Source organism: Onychostruthus taczanowskii, unplaced genomic scaffold (assembly GCF_017590055.1).
Source record: "Onychostruthus taczanowskii isolate IOZ18803 unplaced genomic scaffold, ASM1759005v1 scaffold24, whole genome shotgun sequence".
NCBI lineage: Eukaryota > Metazoa > Chordata > Aves > Passeriformes > Passeridae > Onychostruthus > Onychostruthus taczanowskii.
The window spans coordinates 183,797-205,757 of NW_024499684.1; the positions used below are offsets into that span (position 1 = coordinate 183,797).

General features: G+C 40.8%; 1 protein-coding gene across 3 annotated transcripts; it reads left to right on the forward strand.

Annotated features, from left to right (window-relative positions):
* The first annotated feature begins 1,170 nt into the window (after positions 1-1,170).
* On the forward strand, positions 1,171-21,036 carry RNF13 (ring finger protein 13). 3 transcript variants are annotated; one of them, XM_041405862.1, is made up of 10 exons: positions 1,171-1,279; positions 4,671-4,798; positions 7,588-7,668; positions 11,737-11,862; positions 13,356-13,443; positions 15,153-15,243; positions 15,743-15,848; positions 17,806-17,899; positions 18,249-18,329; positions 19,577-21,036. In XM_041405862.1, the coding sequence occupies exons 2-10, from the start codon at positions 4,685-4,687 to the stop codon at positions 19,939-19,941; spliced, it is 1,146 nt and encodes a 381-aa protein (XP_041261796.1). In that variant the 5' UTR covers positions 1,171-1,279; positions 4,671-4,684; the 3' UTR covers positions 19,942-21,036. The 3 variants fall into 3 exon arrangements, with proteins under 3 accessions (XP_041261796.1, XP_041261797.1, XP_041261795.1); XM_041405863.1 differs by having other exon boundaries at positions 1,190-1,310; XM_041405861.1 differs by lacking the exon at positions 1,171-1,279 and adding an exon at positions 1,753-1,889.
* The last annotated feature ends 925 nt before the right edge of the window (positions 21,037-21,961 follow it).

Below are 21,961 nucleotides of genomic sequence, written 5' to 3' on the forward strand. Positions count from 1 at the left end.
GTAACGTGGAGATCTCGCCGTGCTGTGGCACCCAGGCGCTGATGCTGCTGCCCCGCACAGAAAAATGTGTGTTCCTTGTTAGATAAAGTCAATAACAAACAAACAAACAAAACCCCCCATGGTTCTGAGTTATTTAAATTATGTATAACAACTTCTCATAACTGTTTTTCCTTTAAGAGATCGTTCCTTTTGTTAAACACAAAGGCTGGATAATCTTGAAGGTTTTTTTTAGTAACAGAATGTCTGGAAACTGTGTGTGGAAAAAAACATTACTGCATTTTGTCACCACCTGGAAGCACTAGCTTTTGCTCAGACCATGCTGCACTTCTCTGCAAGACTGGCAGTCACAGACACAGGCCATCCCCGTGACTGAAGTAAGCTTCATTATATGGAGCAAATTTAAATGATGTCAAGTTGAAGCTTCAGACTCTGAATACAAATTCCAGAATCGCACATGCAGATGAAGTGTTTCAATAAGATTCCCAGGTGAAATGCTCTGCATTTCAGCATAATTTTTTTTTCAATTTATAAATTGTCATAGATATATTTACATGGAAATATTTGCAGTGTTATGGCTGGGAAACATGCACAAGTTCCTGTGAAGCCGTGGGAGTCCTTACCCTCAGGTTAATCCGAGAGTTTGGCTTTGCTGTTTAAGACAAGACATCCTCCAGCCACAGGATCTCCACATACACATCCATACATCTGTGGAATTACAGACACGCACTGCCTCTGGCCCTGAAGGACCTGTGCCCCAGCTCTACCCCAGCTGTGCCCCAGCTGTGCCCCAGATGTGCCCCAGCTCTGCCCCAGCTCTACCCCAGCCTGTGCCCCAGCCGTGCCCCAGCTGTGCCCCAGCCGTGCCCCAGCTGTGCCCCAGCCCATGCCCCAGATATGCCCCAGCCGTGCCCCAGATGTGCCCCAGTGTGCCCCAGATATGCCCCAGCTGTGCCCCAGATATGCCCCAGCTGTGCCCCAGCCCGTGCCCCAGCTGTGCCCCAGCCGTGCCCCAGCTGTGCCCCAGCTGTGCCCCAGATGTGCGAGGCCCTCCCGCAGGCTCCGCTTTGGTCCCGAAGGCGCCGCGCGCCCCCTGGCGGCGGGGCGGGAGCCGCTGCGGACCCGCCCCGCCGCAGCTGAGTGACAGCCCGTGTGGCCAATGGGCTATCCCGGGCCACCGCCCGCGACCGCGCGGCGGCAGGCGGGACTTCCGGCGCGGGCGCCGATCGCACGGAACGCGCCATGGCGTCGGCCTAGGCCGCCCGGGGACCGCGGGCCGCAGGTGAGCGCGGGGCGGGTCCCCCGGGCCGCAGGTGAGCATTGGGGCGCGGCCGCTGGGCTCCCTGGGCGCTGCGACCGTGCGGCGGCTGAGCGCTGACGGGTCTGGTGCTCCGTTGCGCAGTGCTTATTCGCCTCCCCTTCGGAGTGGCGAGGCGGGGCCCGGTTCCGTGGCGGCGTAGGCCCAGCCGGGGCTGAGCCCGGCTGCAGCGGCCGCGGTGCCGGGACTGCTGGGAGCCGCGGGGGGCGATGAGCAAAGCGGAGCGGAGGCCTCGGGAGCGCTCCCCGAGCGTGGCTCTTGGCGCGGTGGAAGCTCGACCCCTGGTCGCGCATTCCGGCTCTGCCGGCTGTTCGGTTCTTGGGGCGGGCTGGAGCTGCTGGGTGGGCTTGCGGCATGATGGGGAGCGTGGGGTCTGACTGGCTCAAAGACACGTTCTTGGTAAAAACATTGAAATTGGGAGGAGTTGTTCTTGCATCTTAACAGGTGTGCTTGCTGCTCTTACTTGGCGTGCGTCAGTGTCCAGTTTTGTGATAGGTCTGAGATGGAAATGTGTGTCAGTAACGATACGATGGCATCAAAATGCAAGAATTCAGACATGGGTAGATTAGGGAACGTGAGTGAGAATTACTGTTATTAGCTGCCTAGTTTTTGTTAATCCTCTGCTTATGAAATTTTGGAAGGTGCAGCCCAATCTACCAAAATATTTGGAATTTGTCACAAAGTTTCTGTATGTTAGTATGTTTTTTTTCAGAGTGCTGTAAGATTTCCAATCACATTTGGCTTTAAAAGAATAGAATTTAAGTTTGTTTCATACAGATTATTTACAAGTTATTTTTGCTTCAGAAGTGGGAGGGAAAAGCTGTTTTGTCGAGCGAGTTAAAATGTAAACATAACCATGTGAACATGGAATTGCTTTGTGTTGTATGATGCTCTGAAACGCGTTTTGAGTTGAGATACAAATATCTGAAAATGTCATTTCTAGGTATAGTTTGTGAAGCCTGACCTGTGAATATCTGCCAAAAGCTATGAAAGCTCTTGTCTGTGTGTGGAGTTGTGTAATGCCTCTGTGGCCTCTGCCTTACATGTGCTCAGTGTGTTTGCTCCAGGGCTGTGTTGCTGCTCGTAGCTGTGCTGGTCCAGCACACCCCACATTTTTCCCTCCTCATTTCAGACCCATGGCAGGGGGATGCAGCACCTCAGGCACAGTTCGGTTTTTTAGCATGGAGAGTGGAAAGAAATACTCCAAGCTGTTTAAGGACAACTTTGTCCATACACACTGGTAGATCAGGTGTGAAGTGTGGAAGGTTACTGCAGAGTCAGGTTTAACTTGTTTTGTTTGGTTTACAGTACAGCCCTTTTCCCCACACCTGCATTTCTGTGTGCTGTGAGCTGCCTCCCTCAGCTGAGAGGGGCATGCTTTCCAAAGAGCCATGGGATTTCAGGAGTTGTAAGGCTTTCTGGCTTGCATCTGAGGCGACTGATCCTGAGCACAGAAGAATTTGTGTGCATGTAACTTTGACAGGGAAGAGTGCACTGCATATGCATTTTGTGTGCAAGGACCACTTTAATTCTTGTGTTTTCTAACCTTGGTTAATACTCTTTTAGTGCTTTTCTCTGTGCTGGATTTACTGTGTTGGTTAAAGTGCTCTAGTAGCTTCAAGTGTATTGTTGTTTCTGTCATAGTAAAAATAGCTGTATTTTTGAAACAATGGTTCTTTTATCCTTCCAGTTTCACTGATGTCCTCTTTTTTAGGGCAGGCTGATGAGAGAAGGTGATGAATCTTAATTTAGTAATTAAAGTTCATTAGTTTTGTAACTCACTGCTATTTCTTTCCTGTGAGCGTAACTTAATTTCTGTGAACCAGTTGAAAATTTCACAAAGCTTTATATGTCTGATTCTGACCAAGTTGGAATCATGTTGTTTAATTAACAACATTAACAATTGTTAATGTCATATCAGTTTTGGAGAACAGAGTGACAAAACTTTCAATACTACAATTGAAAGTATCAGTATCAGCTGTTTCCTCCAAATACTACTAATAAATTCTAATTATCTTCATGTTAGCTTAAGTCTATCTCTCTGGTATTTGCTTTAATTAATGTTGAGAGCCTCACGTCATGGGACAGTGCTTTTTGCTTGAAAAACCCAAGAAGGGTAGGTCAGAATGACAGGAATTCTTAGTTTTTTCTTGATTCTGAAAAAGAAAGTAGTGATGTTGGCTGTAATTTCTCAGTTAAGTCAACAGACAGTTTTGAGAAGAAGTATCTACAGTCAAATGAAAACAAATTCACATGAAACCATTTGTATGACAAGCCACAGTCTGGAGGGTTTTGACAAAAAATTGTTTCAACTAGCATTATGGATGACCTAATTGAGTTTTTTGTGAAGTACTTTATTAATTACTCCAGTAAAAGAAGTTAGAGGAGATCCAGATGTTCGAATAATTACATTAAGTGCATACTGTCCACTTTTGGAACTTGTCTGTTAATTATTTTAATTGTTATAGCTATGTTGGACCCAGAAATGGACCCATTGTTTTGTGTTGTGACTATTTTATTTCCAGCAGTTTTTTATGTTGAGACAGGAAGAATCTCTAGAGAGATTTAGTCATCTGTGGACCCTGCAATTCTCTCACATTCAGGAGTGAAAGTGGTTACATTTCCTGCTGAATGTAGCACTTCGTTGGTGCTTGTTTTGAGTATGAGGTGTACTGGATCATGTATATATAAATTCTGAATGTTGGGTTTTCTGACTTGGTCATGTTCAGGTGTGAGCTTTTATAAAGGGAATAAGATATTTTGCTTTTTTAGCTTTTTGTTTAGCTTTTATAAAAGGAATAAGCTTTGTGCTTTCTGCATTCTTAAGAGGTTGCTTGCCCACAGTGATGTTGTAGCTAAGCCTGAGAGAAATCTCAAGTTCCTTCAAGTTGGTATCGCATTGCTTTTGCAAGTGTGTTTTTGGAATCTGTACTTTTAGTGGAATTATTTGAGATACATCAGGAATTTTGCTGATTTGGGTTTGTGCTAGAAGAAGGGAAGTCTAAAATGAAGTGTCTAATGATGATTAATGTAATGTGAATGATCATCCCTTTGTACCCCTTGCGTTGCTTTGTGGTGCCTAAAGGCTTTTGAAGTCTTGCTCTTACCATTTTTGTTGTTTATGCATGCTGTCACTCCCATGGAGGGACATACTTCTAGCAAAAGGAGCTTCTAAAATCATCATATAACTTCTAAAATAATCCTGTAACTTTAAGATTACTTGTTTCTCAAAGGTATACATTGAAGAACATTTTGCATACTTCCTTAGCAGAATAGTTTTAAGTGACCAAGAGTTCTGTGAAATGACACAGGAAAGTATTTGCTATGTGCCTTGACTCTGATTCTTTTCTTGCAGGTATTGAATAAAATATGCTGTTATCAATAGGAATGCTGATGTTGTCTGCCACTCAGATATACACTATTGTGACTGTGCAGTTGTTTGCCTTCCTGAATCTTTTACCTGTGGAGGCAGATATTTTAGCAGTAAGTATAATATTTTTCTACATGGATGAAATGTATATGAAATTGAATAATCTGTTCAACTATTCTGTTAATAAATAAGTTAATACTATAAATACTATAGCAGATTGCTTGGAATAGAACTGCCTTAACAGTTTACTTCAATAAACAATACATTTTACATTTTCAAATGATTTTACAGATGGTAGGTGCTCAGGTACCATGACAGTGACAACACCTAATTCCGTTGGTCATTTACAAAGTTCCACTCTGACCAGATGTCCTGGAGCATGTTATAACCCTATTAATTCCATTCTTCAGTTTAAACAGTAGTTTAAATTTTGGTGATGGGTGCCATTTTGTAGGGCTACTGGATTTAAATAATATTCTATGGCTAGTATAATGTATTTGTGTGGGTTGGGGGCCTTGTCAGTAAGGGGTTTTGTGTATCTTACACCAGATAAAATTTCTAAATAGCTGAAAATGTCTGCTGTCATTAAGGAAAATAATAAACAGTATAATGAACATAGATCAGTGGTAAAAGCTGTTGCTCTGCTGTTTATTATCACTTTGATATATTGTGGCATTTTAAGGAGGAAATTATAAATGTCTTTGTAGGATCGAGCTTAAGCAAGTGAAATAATGAAACCTAATTACTGTAGCCTCTTGCTTGTTCCAGTGATATGGAGAAGAGTTGTTAATGTCATATCAGTTTTGAAGAACAGAGTGACGAACTCTTGGAGACCAGTTTTAAAATAATACTTTAAAGTTTGTGATAAAGTGGGGTTGATGAATACTAAATATGGTATTTGGATTTTCAGGTTGTTACTATTCTATAAACACTTTTTGAAAAAAAAATAAAGAAACAATGCAGATACATAATTGCTTTATTATGACACTGACATCACCATTTTATTGTGAAATTTTAAACTTTTTACTGTAAACACAATTTCCATTTCCCCTCTTTTCTGTGTCACCAAGCCTGAGCTTCCTCTTTTCATAAAAACCTAACTCATTCTCGCTTCTTCCTCTCTTAGAAAAGTTAATTAAAAGGAAACAAACAACCCACCCCAATCTCAAAAAAAAAATAAAAATAGGGCACTTTGGGAATTTAGTTGTTTTTTTTTCCTGTTTAAGCTTTGTGTGTAGTATTCTAAAACAATACCGTATAAAAATGAAGTGTCTTTTATTCTTGGATATTTGGAAGTTGCAGATTTATTCTGAGAATATCTTGAAGTAAGAAATGAGATGAGCTAGATACCAAAGTGCTATACAAAGGAGCCAGTGGAATGCTTAAAAGATGCTCAGAAGAGGAATGTTTGCATTGTGTCACGTGGGATTGCTGGTATACTGATCACTTACAGTCTTGAGAGATTTCACCATTTAATGATTAACCATTTGTTAGCAAAACTCTGGCCAAAGTTTTGGGTTCCTGCCAAGGAAAGAAGTTCTTCTTTTCCCTTTAATTTTAGCGGTGGTTTAGGTCTGTGTTCTCATACAGTTGTAGCCTCAAAGGATCATTTCTGTGTAAAGTGCTGTTATGTGCATGTCAGACAGGATTGGTTATTTTTTTAAAAAGGGGTAAAAAGAAATAGGCTTGTGTCAAACTCCTGGCTTAAGCTGGGGCTTGTCAAGTGATTCAAGGGCAAACTGACATTAGCCCAAGCTCAGGCTGTTTTGAAGAAGGTGAATGGAAGGTGGTGCACTGGTGCTCTCTGTGATGGAAGGTCAGGAGGAGAGATTGTGTGGCTCACGTTGGTTACATAGAATAAAGAAGCTTCCTTGAAATTTGGCTCCATTCCTACCTCTTTCCCCTCAAAGTCTATGGGAAGAAAGCTCTTTCCAAATGTTGCCCCTTTGGAAGACTTCAGATAAATCATGGCTGTGCTTTTCTCTGAACTGTAGTTTAAGCTGCCCTGTCCAAGGCTGGCAGGTAGGAAATATTCCTCTGAAGCAAACACGATCCTTACTTGGCTGTTCTATGTGACAGTTGGATGATATGATGAATAGACAAATATTTCTGACTCACTAAACCATTTAATAAAACAACTGATGCATGTTCAAGTCTGTTAATTGTGGAGTTCACAACTTTTGCAGGAAACTTTTTTAAGTTAAAAAATATGACATATATATACAGCACTTTTTTCTGTTTGAATTCTGTGTTGGTCAGGCATGTTATGCAGCCAGAGATGAACTAAGAAAGGGGAAACAAGGCTTGCACATATTTAGGGTCTTTTACAGTATTCCTCTATCTTAAAATTAAAACTCATAGTTATTATAAAACAAAACTGTAGAGATACTTTTCAGCTACTAATCTGAATGTATAGCAGGGAATTGGGAAGGGATGGCATACGGAGGCTATTCTTTGTCTACAGTAAAGAAACTCTTAAAAGCTTTCTTTCCCTGTACACAGATGAATGCAGGGCAAAACACCCACCACTACCATCCAAAGAAAACTCCACATCCAAATGTCCCAACTCCAGATTTTTGCTTGCTTGGTTTGTTTGTAGTTTCTGTTGTGCACATATGATAGTATTTGAATTTAAAGATTTACCATATAAGTAGTTCAACAAAATATCTATTACTTGCTTTCTTGTTTTGACAGCTAGATAAGAAAAGAATAATGGTAACATGTGAGTAGAAGACAGGTGGAATAAGCAGTTTTGTGATTTCATTGACATGGTCACAAGATGTCCTATCTCTGATAAATATTATAATCTAAAAAAATAGACAGTGATGTTTGGTTTTGTTTATACTTGTTAACTATTTGTCTTGTTGCAAACCTAATTTTTTTAAAACATTATTTTTCTTAGTATAACCTTGAAAATGGAACCCAGACATTTGATGATCTACCTGCTAGATTTGGCTACAGACTGCCAGCAGAAGGCTTGAAGGTAAAAAAATAATATGTATAGATCATGATGGTTTAAGCTGGGCTAGTGTTTCTTTTCCTCCAGTGTCTGTACGGAGCTGTGTTTTGGATTTGTGCTGAACACAGGGCTGGTTATACAGAGGTCATTTTGGTATTGCTGGGCAGTGCCAGCATAGCCAAGGCCTTTTTGCTTCCTCCTGCTGCCACGCTGGTGAGAAGCTGGGAGTGCATGGCAGGCTGGGAGAAGACACAGCCAGGACAAGGGCCCAGAATGATCCAAGGGGCACTCCAGACGTGTCACACCATGCTCAGTGTATGAAGTGGGGGCAAGGAAGAGAAAAGACTTTTGAGTGTGGTGTTTGTCTTCCCAAGGCACTGCTGTGTGTGTTGGGGCCCTGCAACTCCTGCCTGCCTCTGGAGGAAGTGAATTCATTCTTTATTTCCCTTGGCTTGTGTATGTGTGGCTTTTGCTTTTCTTGTTACACTGTCTATCTCAACCCACAAGTTCTTTAGGTCCTACCCTTCCAATTCCTCCCTGATCCTGCGGGTGGGGCAGAGAGGGAGCAGCTGGGAGGGGCTTGAGGGCTGGGAGGGGTAAAACCCCCACAATCCTTTTTGGCACTCAATGTGAGGCACAAAGGATTCGAGATAATGGCAGATTTGATTGGGAAGTGCTAGATTGAATTTGAATGTTGAGTATATTTAAAGAGAACTGTATCTGCTGGGCATTTCCTCTGTAAGCTGAAAAAGATAAAAATTAAAGGAATGTAGTGCCAAGGAAAAATAAAGACAGAAATTATTAATCAACTGCTCAAACAAAACAAATGTGCAAAGGATCTGATGTTGCCTGTGAAAAGGCAGATTCTTTTGCAGAGAAGAGAATTTTTGTAATGTTTGTCTACTTAAGGAGATTTTGCTGGAATTTTTATCAAATATATTAAAAATAGGTAAAGAATGGAAATCTAAGACGTTAGATAGATCACTGTTTTCTGTGTTTTGATGGCAATACTGATACATGATGTCAGTTACCTTGCACTGGAATCAGCAGAAGACAGACTTAATTTTGTGCTGCTACAATTTTTTGGAAAACCTATTTGGAAGAGTCCTTGTCTCCCTACAGTCCTCCGTTGGGAAGCCCCTTGGCACTGTGAAGGTTCCTTGCATGTGGCCCAGATTAATTACGCTGTATAAGGCAACTGTAGCTGGGTTTTTTGGGAGGGTGCAGCTGCTCTCTGTTTGCTGCTCTTGTTGCGTCGCTCAACCCGAAGGGGCTCAGGGCCTGCAGCTCTGCTGTGGTGCCTGTGTGCTGTGCCCAGGGCAGGGATGTGACTGATCCTGCACCCTCTCCTTCCATGCTTCCATTTCAATTGCAATCCACACCCCGTTGCAGGTGAGAAGGTCCCCCCATTCTTCCAGTGCCCCTTAAGGCATAGGTTAGGCTCATGCTCTTTTATTTTACTTTGTATCAATAATTGGGAAAAATGAAGATACACATATACATTTTTGTTACTTATCTGTTAGAGTGTCTTACTTCTTGAAATAGCGTCCTGTTGGGTAGGGATGCTGGGCCATGACTTGAAAACTGGTCATAATAATATCAAGAGAAGGCAAATCTATTGAATTAGCAGAAAATATGCAGGTGGCTTTTAATTTTTTTTAAATTTTCTTAATCCCATTTTCATTGACATGGAAAAACATATAACTATTACTCCATATGGAATTGTAAAAGTCACCTAGTATTACACAAGACAGAAATAAGATGTGAAGGTTTGCAATTGTTAGTGGAGCAGGAAAGGGAAAAACTGTATTGATTTAATGCAAAATGATTAATATGCAAAAACTGTCCAAGATGGGTATGGTCATGGGAGTACTGGTTAGGCTTTATCATTATTTTGTGCTGGATTAGAAATTCTGAAGATCCAATGTCTTCTGAAATACAGCAGCAAGAATGTTTTGTACAGCAGGATAATTACTTTTCATGTCTTTCATGTGGTCAGTACACTCACTTGGAGCACAGGAAGATGTGTAGGTGAAATTAACAGAAGAGAGATGAAGTTGAAAGTAAAATGTGAAGGAATTGTGAGAGGTTAAATAAGTACATCTTTCTTAGACAGCAGTGATAAGGCACATTCTGCTCTTTCTGGCTTCTGCTGTGATAGTAGCTGTCCAGACATACTGGTGACAGTAGTAAGTGGTGTGAAGGCTTTCATTCATAACCTTTATCTCTGTAATATGAGATAGAGGAGGTAGAAACAAAATTATTTTAAAATAAATTTTCTATGGTGATGTTAATGCTGTGAACTGGTGTCATAGTCCTGTTGCTTAGAAAAGTACTTAAAAGGCAGATGAATATCCAGTTCAGTTCTAGTGTTCACATTCTCTCAGTAGTTTGTTGCTGAGATTATGCATTTTGGTGTGCTGTATTGAGTTCGGCGTCAAGGGGCAGCTCCCTCTCTCTGGCTGCCTGACCTGAGGTGCTCTGCAGTGACAGGAACCATTTGTTTCCTTTAGAGTCATGTTTGTACAAGTCAGTGTCAGTAAGTTTGTTCATTTTGGAGAAAATGTATTTTCTGAGGGGTTGTGCCTGGCCATCCAGGCAGTTTAGGGCTTGTGGGAAGCTCAGGCTTCCTTACTTTTTTTTTGCTGTGGAAGCGGCTACATGGAATCAGTCATGTGGCAGTGATTTGTCTTGCTGTCCCCTTTGAACAATGTATGAGGGTTTATGACTGAGATGTGTATGCTTTTACAGCTTAGAATTCTTAAACAAAAATTTAGGCAGACCGCCTTCCAAATTCTGGAGAAGGGGAGTTTGCATGATGTACACCGCATGGAGACCGTGAATAGTCCATGTGGGCAGGGAGTTGTTTTTGTTTCTTCTGTCTGTAAGCCTGTATGACCCCAAAAACCAGCTCTGCAGCATTGTTAATGTTGCAGAGCTGAGAGTAACCCCTATGCAAAAAAAAAAAAAAGAAAAAAAAAAGCTGGTGATAAGGTGAAAGGGTAGATCACTCTTTAGTTCCGTGTTGCCCTTTTACCAAAGGGTAATAATGAAGTATTGCAAGAATTCCTGTAACTCAGGAATTTCTCTGCAATTTCCCTCAAGCAGGCTTCATTTCCATGTCCAGTGAGTGTTATCATGGGGAGAAGGTATGTTAAAGCTGTGTCGTTGTTTACTGACTATATTGGGAGTCAGAGGGTGATTAAGTAACCCAAGTAGTGAGCCAATTTAATACACCAGAAATAGATATAAGGAGCTTTGATTCTGACCTTTTTAACTGTTAGACAGCTCTGTGTCTTAATTAAGGTAGATGTCATCACACGTGTAGAAATGATGGAGTTTTAGAACTGAACATTATACTAAAACTTTCTCTTTGCATTAAGATTTTAATTACTTTTTTAAAATGCTATGCTATTTGTTACAATAGGATGAAAATGGTATACTCTTTCAGAGCTTGTGATTAAGATATATTAGTAATGCAAGTTGTAAAAAACTATCAGATTCTATAGTAAGTAAGGCTATAGACAGCTGACAGAAGGCCACCATCTCAGCCACATAAAAACAATCAAAGATTGCTTCAATAAAGTTGATATTACCAGAGTTTCCTACTTGAAGCTTTCAGCTGTAGCTTATTGAGCGATCATTGCTTACCATAGCACACCACCTGTTTTGTATGCTAGGTCAGTGCTGGGGTCATGTAGATGGAACTTTGCTTATGTTCTTGTTAGTTGCTGAGTGCTGAGTTTGTGTTGGTGCTTCTTGGGCTGTTGTGTTTGTGGTTTCCTGGTTAGTCTTCTTTTTTCTTGAATTACACTGCAGAGTCTGAGTATGATGGGACTAGAAAAACTGCATTTTCTTCTAAACTTTCTGATTCTATCCAGTCATAAAAATTCTGACGAATCAAAATATGTAGTCAGGGCATATATATGTATAATATGTAGCAGAAATCTTACTATGATATAGGACTGAGCTGATAATAAGAATTTTTTTTTAGCTATTGTATGAAAATGTGCCGTTTGCTTTCCATATACTTCACTACTGACCCTTTTCTTAAAAAGAAATTAAACTTCTTTTTCTGCTGCTGTTTTCTAGGGATTTCTAATAAATTCCAAACCGGAGAATGCATGTGAGCCTATAGCCCCCCCTCCACTGAGGGACAACTCCTCTGGTGCTTTTATTGTGTTAATCCGAAGGCTGGAGTGCAACTTTGATGTCAAGGTAAGATTTTATTTCCCCCCGCCCTCTGTTTCAAAGAGTTTATTGGTGCTTCAGGAAAATTTCTATAGGTAACATGGAATAGATATGGATATGAAGGGGAGAGAGAATTTTATTGTCTCCAGACAGATAAACCAGAGCTCACCAATGTGAGTCCAACCAATGACTTACCTGTGACTAAACACCATTATGTCAACTACCCCACAGCACTGAGTGCCATGCCCAGTCTTTTGTTAAACTCCTCCAGGGATGGAGACTCCACCACCAATGTTTTATTACCTTTCTGTGAAGAAATTCTTCCTGATGTCCAACCTGAACTTCCCTGGCACAGCTGTAGACTATGTGCCTTTGTCTTGCTGATGGTTGCCTGGGACAAGAGCCCTACCCCCACCTGGCTGACCTCTCCTGTCGGAGTTACAGAGAGTGAGAAGGTCAGCTGTGAACCTCCTTTTCTCCAGGCTGAGCCCCCAAGCTCCCTCTGCCACTCCTTGTGCTTTAGACCCTTCCCCAGCTCTATTCTCTTTTCTGGACATGCTCCAGCCACTTGATTTTTCAGGTCCCTTCCAACCCTTAATGTTCTATGATTTTAAAAATGCAAAATTAGAATGATTTGTGTTTGACTATGGTTTTCTTGAAAATTAATCTGATACAGTGAGGCAGCTAAGGATGTCTTAAGGGAAACAGGGCTCTTCAGTTTGTTGTTGAGTTTTGTAAACTGAAAGGAGATTGAGCTGTGTTTGTTTTTGCTGCTGCGTGGTAGGTTCATTTATGTGGTGATTGAACCATATAAATTCTGCCTATACTGTGGATTCCACCTGCAGAGGCAGGTTCACTGCATATAACCTGCCTTCACTTCAGACTTGGGAATGGCAGGTAGTCTGTCCTGGGAATCCTGCCACTGTGCATATGGCTCAGTGGGAAAAGAAAGTGGGGCAAATGGCTACTGGCCTTTTTTTTCGTGTCCGCTTTGTCATCTAATGGTTGTCCATACACTGACAGGACAGTATTGCTTCTGGAGACCTGGTTAAAGGAACGGGTCTGAATTTGAGAGATTCCTGCATTGCCATTGAGGAATTTCCATAGTCAGTCCTTTAAGCTTTATGTTGCGTTAGGTCTGTATGTAAGAATTTTTGGTTACGTTTTGTATTTCGTGTAATATTAATAGAAAAGGAGGTTTCCACTCATTTCTTGTTAGACAAAGAGCAAAGTAACAAGTGAACCAGCATTTCCAAGGTGAGCAGAGGTATCTGCATAGCCTGCGCCCAGCAAATCCACGTCTTTAGTATGTTGTCAATACCCTTGCAATATTGCATTATATATTGGATGTGTAGTGCAGCATTTTGTCTTAAAGTTTCTGCTAGAAAGTGGCATGTGTGCTGAGATGTGAGTTAGATTACCCATCAGCTGCTTGACTGACAGAATGCATATTTTAACAAAAATTAAAAGTCCCCTCTCTACTTTTGATTACCAAAGTAAGCATTTTGTGTGGCTTACAGGTCTTAAATGCCCAGAGAGCTGGATACAAGGCAGCTATAGTTCACAATGTTGATTCTGATGACCTCATAAGCATGGGATCCAACGACAGTAAGTACAGGTATCACTTCTTCTCTCTTGTTTGAATATCATTTCACCCACTGGAAACAGCACCACCACCAAAAACACCACAAAAACATCAACAACAAAACCACCACCACAAACAAGCAAAAATCAAAACCTAACTAAACAAAAAACCCAGATAAATCCTCCTGCTTTTAAGATATAATAACAGGAGATTTTTGCGTAAGAACTAATACATTGACTTGTGCCTTCTCTGAATGTTTCTTTTGGTTTTCCTTCAAATTTTAGTTCAAGTGTTCTGGGCTAGATTTATGTTGCCTGTGTGGAAAATAGCTGGTGAGTTGTTAGTTAAGTGGAAAAGTAGAAACCGCACCTTTGGAAGGAAATCAAATTTTATAATAGGACATTTTAGTATTTAGAATCATTTAGTTGGAAAGGACTTCAGATCATGAACTTCATCTGTGACAGTCGTTCCAGTTTGTTGTTGCACTGTTGGGTGCATCTTCCTGTTCCTCTGGGCAAATGGATTCTAGCATATCACATGCACTAATTTTCAGTTGGAAAGAGTGTTTAGAGACCAGTGAACCATTTACTATTTGTTTCTTGTGTTAGCTGTTCCATTTTTAACCTTCATGAAGTGGATATGTTTAGATCATCTTGAAACCTAGTCAGAATGCTAGGTTTGTTCTGTGGTATGTGCTTTGTGTTTCTAGTGCTGTTACTGCTTTCTTTGTGGCATTTCTTTATTTTGTTTAGTTTTCAACCTGTTCAATATGGAACAAGAAAAGAAATAAGAGGAAAATGTATTCTTTTCCAGTGGAAATGCCATTGAGTAAACTAGGAGTGAACTTTGACAAGCTACATGGGAGCTGAGTAGCCTGGGCAGTTATGTGAAAGTGGGTTTAATGAATTCTCAACCCATGTGAATCTTATTTTTAGGTTTCACTGAATAACCAAAATGTAGAACAAGTCCACAACAAACACAGACCTCATAGAGTGAGCTGACATTCAGCCACATGTGCTTTTGCCTTGGGGAACCTGACTGCTTTGAGATGGTCTAAACTCAGGTTACTTTGAGCCTTAAATGTGAAGTATTAGGGGGAAAATCAATATAATGTGAAGCTGAGGAGAAGGTTTTCTAGAATATGTGATTTATCTTTCAATGAGTTTTCATTTATTACTGCCTTCACTGGTAGACAGAGAAGACAACAGTTCACCCAGTTTCTTGAGACTGAAATACTTGTTAATTTTCTTCTTTCTTCTTTTTGACCTTATCTAGCCACAGTTGTTTCCAGTAAGTTTATTTATGTTTGGGGTGAAAAGGAGGGAAGACAGATTAATTAAAACTTATAGAACCTGTTCACAAAATCATGTAAGTTGCCAGAAATTGTGGAAATCAATGGAGCTATGTGACTTGCTTGAATCACTGAGTGAAGAATGGTATTCTAGTTAAAATTATGATCCTGTTTTGTCAACATATTTTGGTTTTAGGCTCCCCTTATTCTATTAGGAATTTCAATTTCTCTACCTGCAATAAATTCCCTAGAAATTGTGTAGGAAAAGTAACAGTGCTTATATGAAGTAAAGCTGTAACATGCATGTGGGTTGCTCTGGATGTCACTGTGTTAAAATGTCTTCCTGTTGTGATAGTCTCATAATGTCCAGGTCTTGTGTCTTGAGTACCCATAGATTGTCCACGTAATAATAGTTTTATTTTCCACCTTTTTTTCATACAGTTGAGGTTTTAAAGAAGATTGACATTCCTTCTGTCTTTATTGGTGAGACATCAGCTAATTCTCTTAAAGAGGAGTTCACTTACGAAAAAGGGTAGGTTAACTCACGTGCGGCCGTGTTAGTCCTTGCATTAGATCGTTGTCTCTTTTGAGTATTTATGGCTTTAAAGTAGGATGCTGTGATGACAGAGGTTATAGGTGTTTCAGGTGAAGTCTTGTGGCTGAGAGCAACCTGTAATGTTTCAGTAAATAAGAATAATTTCACTGTATCTTTTGATAGTCATGTTGTATTTTTTTTCATTCTGCTGTCAAAACAGCTATGAGGTGGTTTTCCTGGTTTCTCTAGGTTTGGTCGAGGTCAGTTAATAGTTTTAACGCAAAAAATGTTCTAAGAAACAGTGTTTTATCATTTTATTTAGTTATCTTTACATTGTGTATGGACTGAATTTTCTATGTTTTTGTGCACAGGTAGAGTTCCTGTAGTGTGTCTTGTGTGACAATATTTTGTTTTATTTTTTTTTATTGTATTTGTTCCTCAACTTGTTCATTAAGTTCTCATTAATTTAGACGGTGTTATCTCTTCCTCCCTACAGTGGCCATGTTGTGTTAATCCCAGAGTTCAGTCTTCCTTTGGAGTACTACTTAATCCCTTTCCTAATAATAGTAGGGATCTGTCTTATTCTCATCGTCATATTTATGGTAAGTATGGGATGGTAAGGAAGGTATACAGTAAAGGAAGAGTGAAGCTGTGTGTACTGCACATATCTGTACCATGCTTACATGTAATTGTTTAGTTTATCAATAAAACGGACAGGTGCAGGATTTTGCCAAAGGGATATCAGGATCCTTTTGGATCTTCTCCCTAGTGTGTAACTGCTTGTAGGAATTGTCCTCACTGCCACTCTTAACTCCACAGGCACTTGTGTTTTGGCCCCATACAGCCTGTCCTTGTGCTCTTGTACACTCAGAGCATATCCTGCCTTACCAAACTTAATAATCATTAGTCTCACTGCTCCAGGGTGCAGGGCTCACTGTTTTGTACTGCACTTAGGTGTAGCTGTGAGTGTGTGAGCACAGAGCACTGATCTCAGCACATCCATTGCCTGTAGGGGTTCTCAGCTGGGACATCTCTCCTTGAAGTGGGAAAGTAGCATAGCTACATATTTTGGGATACTCAACATCCCATTTTTTGTAATTGTGCCAAATTTATTATTTTACCTTCTAATAAAAAGTAATGCATCAACTGTTGTATAAACACTTAAAATATTTTTCTGCATTAGTATTTTTTGCACTGGAAGTTACATATTTCATTGACAGTCCTGGGCATGTTCGGCACAATTGCAATTGCAGCAGCTCTCTGAAAACAAAGCAGAATGATCACCTAAAGATGAATTTTTTTTTAGCAGAGTTTTTGCTGCTGTCTTTTACAGTGTCCTTCTGTACAAAAGCACCCCATGAAAGCTAAGTGTGTACACAGGACAGTGAGTGAGCTGTGGGAAGGGTCAGGCTCGGGGAGCTGCAGCGAAGGGGTGACACCGGGCTGGTGGCTGGGCTGCAGTGGCGCTCGTCAGGGCTCAGCTTCATGGCCACTTCTCTGCTGTGTTGCTGTCAGCAGCCCGGACACAGGAGTTGAATACACAGTGAGTCAATTTGCCAAGGATTCTAAAGTAGGAGATACTGATTTCCTTGCATATAGAGAGGTCTTCACAGAGACAGCTCAACAGACTAGAGCGCTAGACAATTAATTGGTGCGGTAAAATTGATCCCAGGCAGGTTCCAGGTTGGATTTGATCCTCTTTCATTTCTGATTCTGTCCCTGCTTCTTTGAGACAATCTTGTTTTCAGCTAGAAGATTTACATGAGACTCTGATTGTCACTAAGGTTCTGGATTACAGAAGAAAAACTGCAGTTTGTGCATAAAGCTTATTGTTTAGCTGTGGTGAAAAAGCCGGAATGAACAGTTTAGATTCAAATATCCTTTGTTCATTATTTTGCTTGTCATCATATTTGAAAAAATGCCATATCACAGGTGCTAAATTTAGAAATTGAACAGAAATAGCTTGCAGGACTACTAAGAAAATGGAAACAGAATATTTATTATAGTTATTTGGGGAGCTTTGTATTACTAGTTATTTAGTTATTTTTTTTTACTGCGTTATCTTAGTATGGCATAGTATAACATGTAACAATCATTCAAAGTAAACCCTTTACTCCTCAACCTACTCTTTTAGCTAATATGGAAACAGTTCTGATGAAAGTGGGAATAATCCTATAGAAGAGCTGTAGTAATCTGAATCTTTAAGGAAAACTGTTCAAACTTACTGAATTGTTTTGCTCTGCAGTATGCTTCCTGCTTTTCACAGGCCTCAGTAGAGGATTGCAGCAATGGCCATTATTTTATGTAGGGTACATACCTTTTTGTTTCTCTTTGCTCTCAAAAAAACCCTTGTGTACTCTCAGTTCCAGGTGCCATGTTCATGGAGAACATCCTTTAGGCTTGTTTGGCTTCATCCTTGTGTTCAGGCAAGGGAAGAAGTTATTCTCTGTTAGCTGGGATTCCCTTTCGATCAACTCACTGCAAAGCTTTATAAATCAAAACTTTTATTGTTCTGTTATTGGTGTAACTTACTGTTCATGTTATCTTGTCTGTTTCCAGATAACAAAATTTGTTCAGGACAGACACAGAGCAAGAAGGAATCGGCTTAGGAAGGATCAGCTTAAGAAACTTCCTGTACATAAGTTTAAGAAAGGCAAGTGGATCATTCTTTGTCTAACTCATTGGACCGTATTGTTTTTACTTCCAAAAACCTTGTAAATCAGAGGGGTATTAAGTTTCAGAGACAATTTTGAGTACATTTGAAATAGATAGAGTTTTGAGTAAAAGCATAAAAAAATGTTTGGCTGGACCCTGTTCTCACTGAAATTGAGGAGTTCTAACACTTCTTTAATGGGAGCAGAGCAGGCTGTGGCTGAGCATTAAAACATTGCTTAAAAAAAATCGGTGCAGAAGTTGCATGAAAGTTCCCAAGCCATGTGTGTGTCAGGAGGGTCTGCTGCAAGTCCTTTAAAGTCAAACTGATTCTCAGTTACGTGTTGTAGGAGATGAATATGATGTGTGTGCCATCTGTCTGGACGAATACGAGGATGGAGACAAGCTCAGGATTCTTCCGTGCTCTCATGGTGAGCAACTGTATTTTAGGTTTGAATTTAGATTGAAACAGCTTTCCAAAACACTGCCCAAAACCTACAGCGCATGTGTTTAGTAAGTGATTTATAAAATTCCATTTTGCTAATATGCAAGAATGAATGTACAAAGTGGCAGAAGTGAAAGCTCGCTTTCTCGTTTTAAAAGCTAAAAAGCTAGCATTCCCACTTTGCATTTTCCTTGGATATACACAGGAAAGAAAATCGGGGCTTGATGCTGTCCCCTGAATACCCATATTTATTGTAATACTTTTACATTTAAATAAATAGGCTTTCACTTTCCCCAGGTCAAATAAACCACAAAACTTAATTGAGCTCTTGGTGCCTTAGAGGTGCAGCTGAAGGGATGGGTTTGTCCTGAGTCTGCAGCCAGGCACTCCACTGCCTGACTGCACTTGGAAGTCAGTTAGACTGTCACAGGGAAAATATTTTGCTTTCTCGAGTCCAGCCCACTGCAGACATGTTACAGCTTTCTATACACAGCCAGCACAGCAGGTGACAGGCTGAGCTTTTTAGAACCTCAGTCATAAAACTGAGGTTTCAAACTAGACTGATACGAGGTCCAAGGCATCTGTCCAAGTGGGGGACTGCAGAGGTGACTTAACTTGAACACCACCAACCCCCACCATCAGTTCATCTGTAGAATGTGTTTCCAGTGTGCTTGACCAGGTACTAAACATGGCATTGCTGGCTCATTTAAATACAAGCTCTTTGCCAAGTAGAAGTCTCTCTTACCAAGAGGAGCTGAATTTTTAATACTAAGACAAATACTTTTTTTTTTTTAAACACGGCCAGCCTAGTTGCAGTGCCAATTGCAGACCTAATTTAAGATCCACAATTTAATGTCATGTAATAATGAGGTGCTTTGATACATATTGATGTGGGGGTGAGGGGATGATGTGGGGATGATGATGGTGGACATGCCTGCTGCAAAGTGGATGGAATTGCTCAAAAGGCTTTAAGGTTTGTCATCAGATGTGGCCTGTTGTACTACTGCTCTCATTCACTCAGTAGAAAACACAGGTATTCATTGCATATACCCATGTGACTCAGATCCTAAGCCATCAGGTGTTTTGTACAGACTATATGCCAGCAAATTTGGCACTAAAATTCTCTGAGTTACATTGTAAAATTCTCCTGTGTCGCTGAACAGAAATGGTTTACCAGGTTTCCCTGTCCTTTTCACTATTATAACGATGTCCTTGTACTTTGTTTTCTAACAGCATATCACTGCAAGTGTGTGGACCCGTGGCTGACAAAAACAAAAAAAACCTGTCCTGTGTGTAAGCAGAAAGTGGTCCCTTCCCAGGGGGACTCTGACTCGGAGACAGACAGCAGCCAGGAGGAGAATGAAGTGTCTGAGAACACTCCTCTGCTCAGGCCTCTGGCCTCGGTCAGCACGCAGTCCTTCGGGGCTCTGTCCGAGTCCCACTCCCATCAGAACATGACCGAGTCCTCGGAGTACGAGGAGGATGACAATGACAATGGTGATAGCAGTGATGGGGAAAATGGCATGAATGAAGAAAGTGTAGTGGTTCAGCTGCAGCCCAGTGAGGACAGGGAGTACAGAGTGGCAAACACTGTCTGAGACTACTAATGACCCGTAGGTGTATGAACAAAAGGGTTCTTAAGGCTATTTACAAACCTTTGCATAGGGAATCTCTTTTAATCTGTAATCCATTTGGTTTCTTTGATAGGAGCAGCAGTTCATGTAGTAGTACTCTGGTTAAATCATTACAGGTAGATTTACTTTTGATTCAGGTATTCAGTCACACATTCTGTCTTCTCAAAACCAACAGTTAAACTGGACTTCACAATGCTAATGAATAATGTTAATAGTTTATATCAATTGAAATATCACAAAGACTCTAAATGTCTCCTGTTGAAATGGGATTTCTCTGGAAGTACTTTTATTTCCATTTTGTAGCTACAACTGGGTCATCCTGAGAGCAATATTTATTATATGTAGATATGTGTTACCCCTTAGGCCCAACAAAAACTGTATTTGCATGTTTGTATAGTTTCCCTAAAAACTGTCACCACTGCTGAAAGGAAGAAGTAGAACAGATCAATATTCTATGTGCTGGTATGTTAAAACAAAGCAGAAGAAATTCCACTTTTATCTCAACGCAGTGATTCCAAATAGTCCTTTGGAGTTTGCCATGGTAGCTGAGTTTAAGCAGTTCCATTGAGCAATTCCCAGGATGAGGAAACTTAGAATATATGTTTAGTTTTGAGCAATTCACAAGGTCAGGTCTACCATAAGCACATTATTATCCCTCCTTGCTACTACTTCGTTGTCTGGTTTCCAGTGAGGAGGTGGGAGTTGGGAGATAACAGAGACAGAGGTTTTGTTCCACATAGAAAAAGAAATTTAGGGTAAGTATTATATTGATCCTTGGCTCATATACCTCTTACTAAGAGCATTTTATGCTGCATTAGTCTGCTAAACTGTATATAAAAAATTGTTCTTTTCAAATACCTGATTTGAAAACAAGTGCTTACACCAGTCTCACAGAACTCAGTACTTACCAGTGTATCACAAAAAAGGTAGATTCTATATAATACCTCTGTAACTATGTAGAAAGTAAAACCATGCATATACTCAAATGGAGATTTTTTTATATGGCCTTGACTAAGGAAAGCTTGAAAGAATGTTAATAAACATGTTTTCCACTTTAAATATCAAAAGGACTTTATTGAACTTCTGCATCACTTGAGATCTTGAGTACTCGCCTCCATTACTGAGGGTGAAGTGCTTTTGAAGATGTGTAATGTGGAACTGTGGGGAGCCCGAGCAGATGTTCCCTGCATCACACCGTGAGTCACAGAACCAGGGCTTGCACTGACCAGTGCTGTGTGCAAGGGTCTGAGCAGAAAACCTTCATTTTTGTTCACTTGTAGCTTGAGGAGGAGTTTGGGCTGGCCCCAGAGTCTGTCGTTTTCCTGGGGGAGTGTGGAGGAGGACCAGGGTGCTCTGAGCAATTCCTCCCCAGCTGGCAGTGGCTGCAGAACCACAGCCCAGTGCTAGAACCCTGGACAGGTGATGGCAGGTGAGGTGGGCCCAGGTGTGGTTTCTGGCCTTGCACTCTATGCAGCCACATACCCTGCAGTGCAGATCTGTTTTCTGGGCCTGGCTGAGAGCAGGGAAAGTTTATTTTGCACAATGAGGCACAGCAAAAGGATAACAAAGAAAGGATGATTCATCTCCAAACCACTGCTGCCACAGCCATGGGCTAATGACAGTCAGTGTAATGGTATATTTTCACAAGGCAAAATTCCCCTTCAGCATGCATATGTCTAGGTGAGTCCAAATGGGAAAATGGTTTCTGAAAATGCAATTACTACACTGAAAGGTTTTTCTTAAAATAGGTCCCTGCTGTTGCTGTGACTGCATGTGAATATTCATTATTGTATTCCAGGAGCGGTCCCCAAAAGCTGAAGTTCCAGAACCACGAACTGACCTAAACTTTGTAATATGCTCTTATGTAATTCTAGTGCCTGCAGTCAGTTGCAGACAGTTATGCTAGGAAAATTCACCAACAAATGCATTTGAAAAAGGAAAATGCACACCTGATTCTTAACCAAGCAGAAGTATACAGGTAACG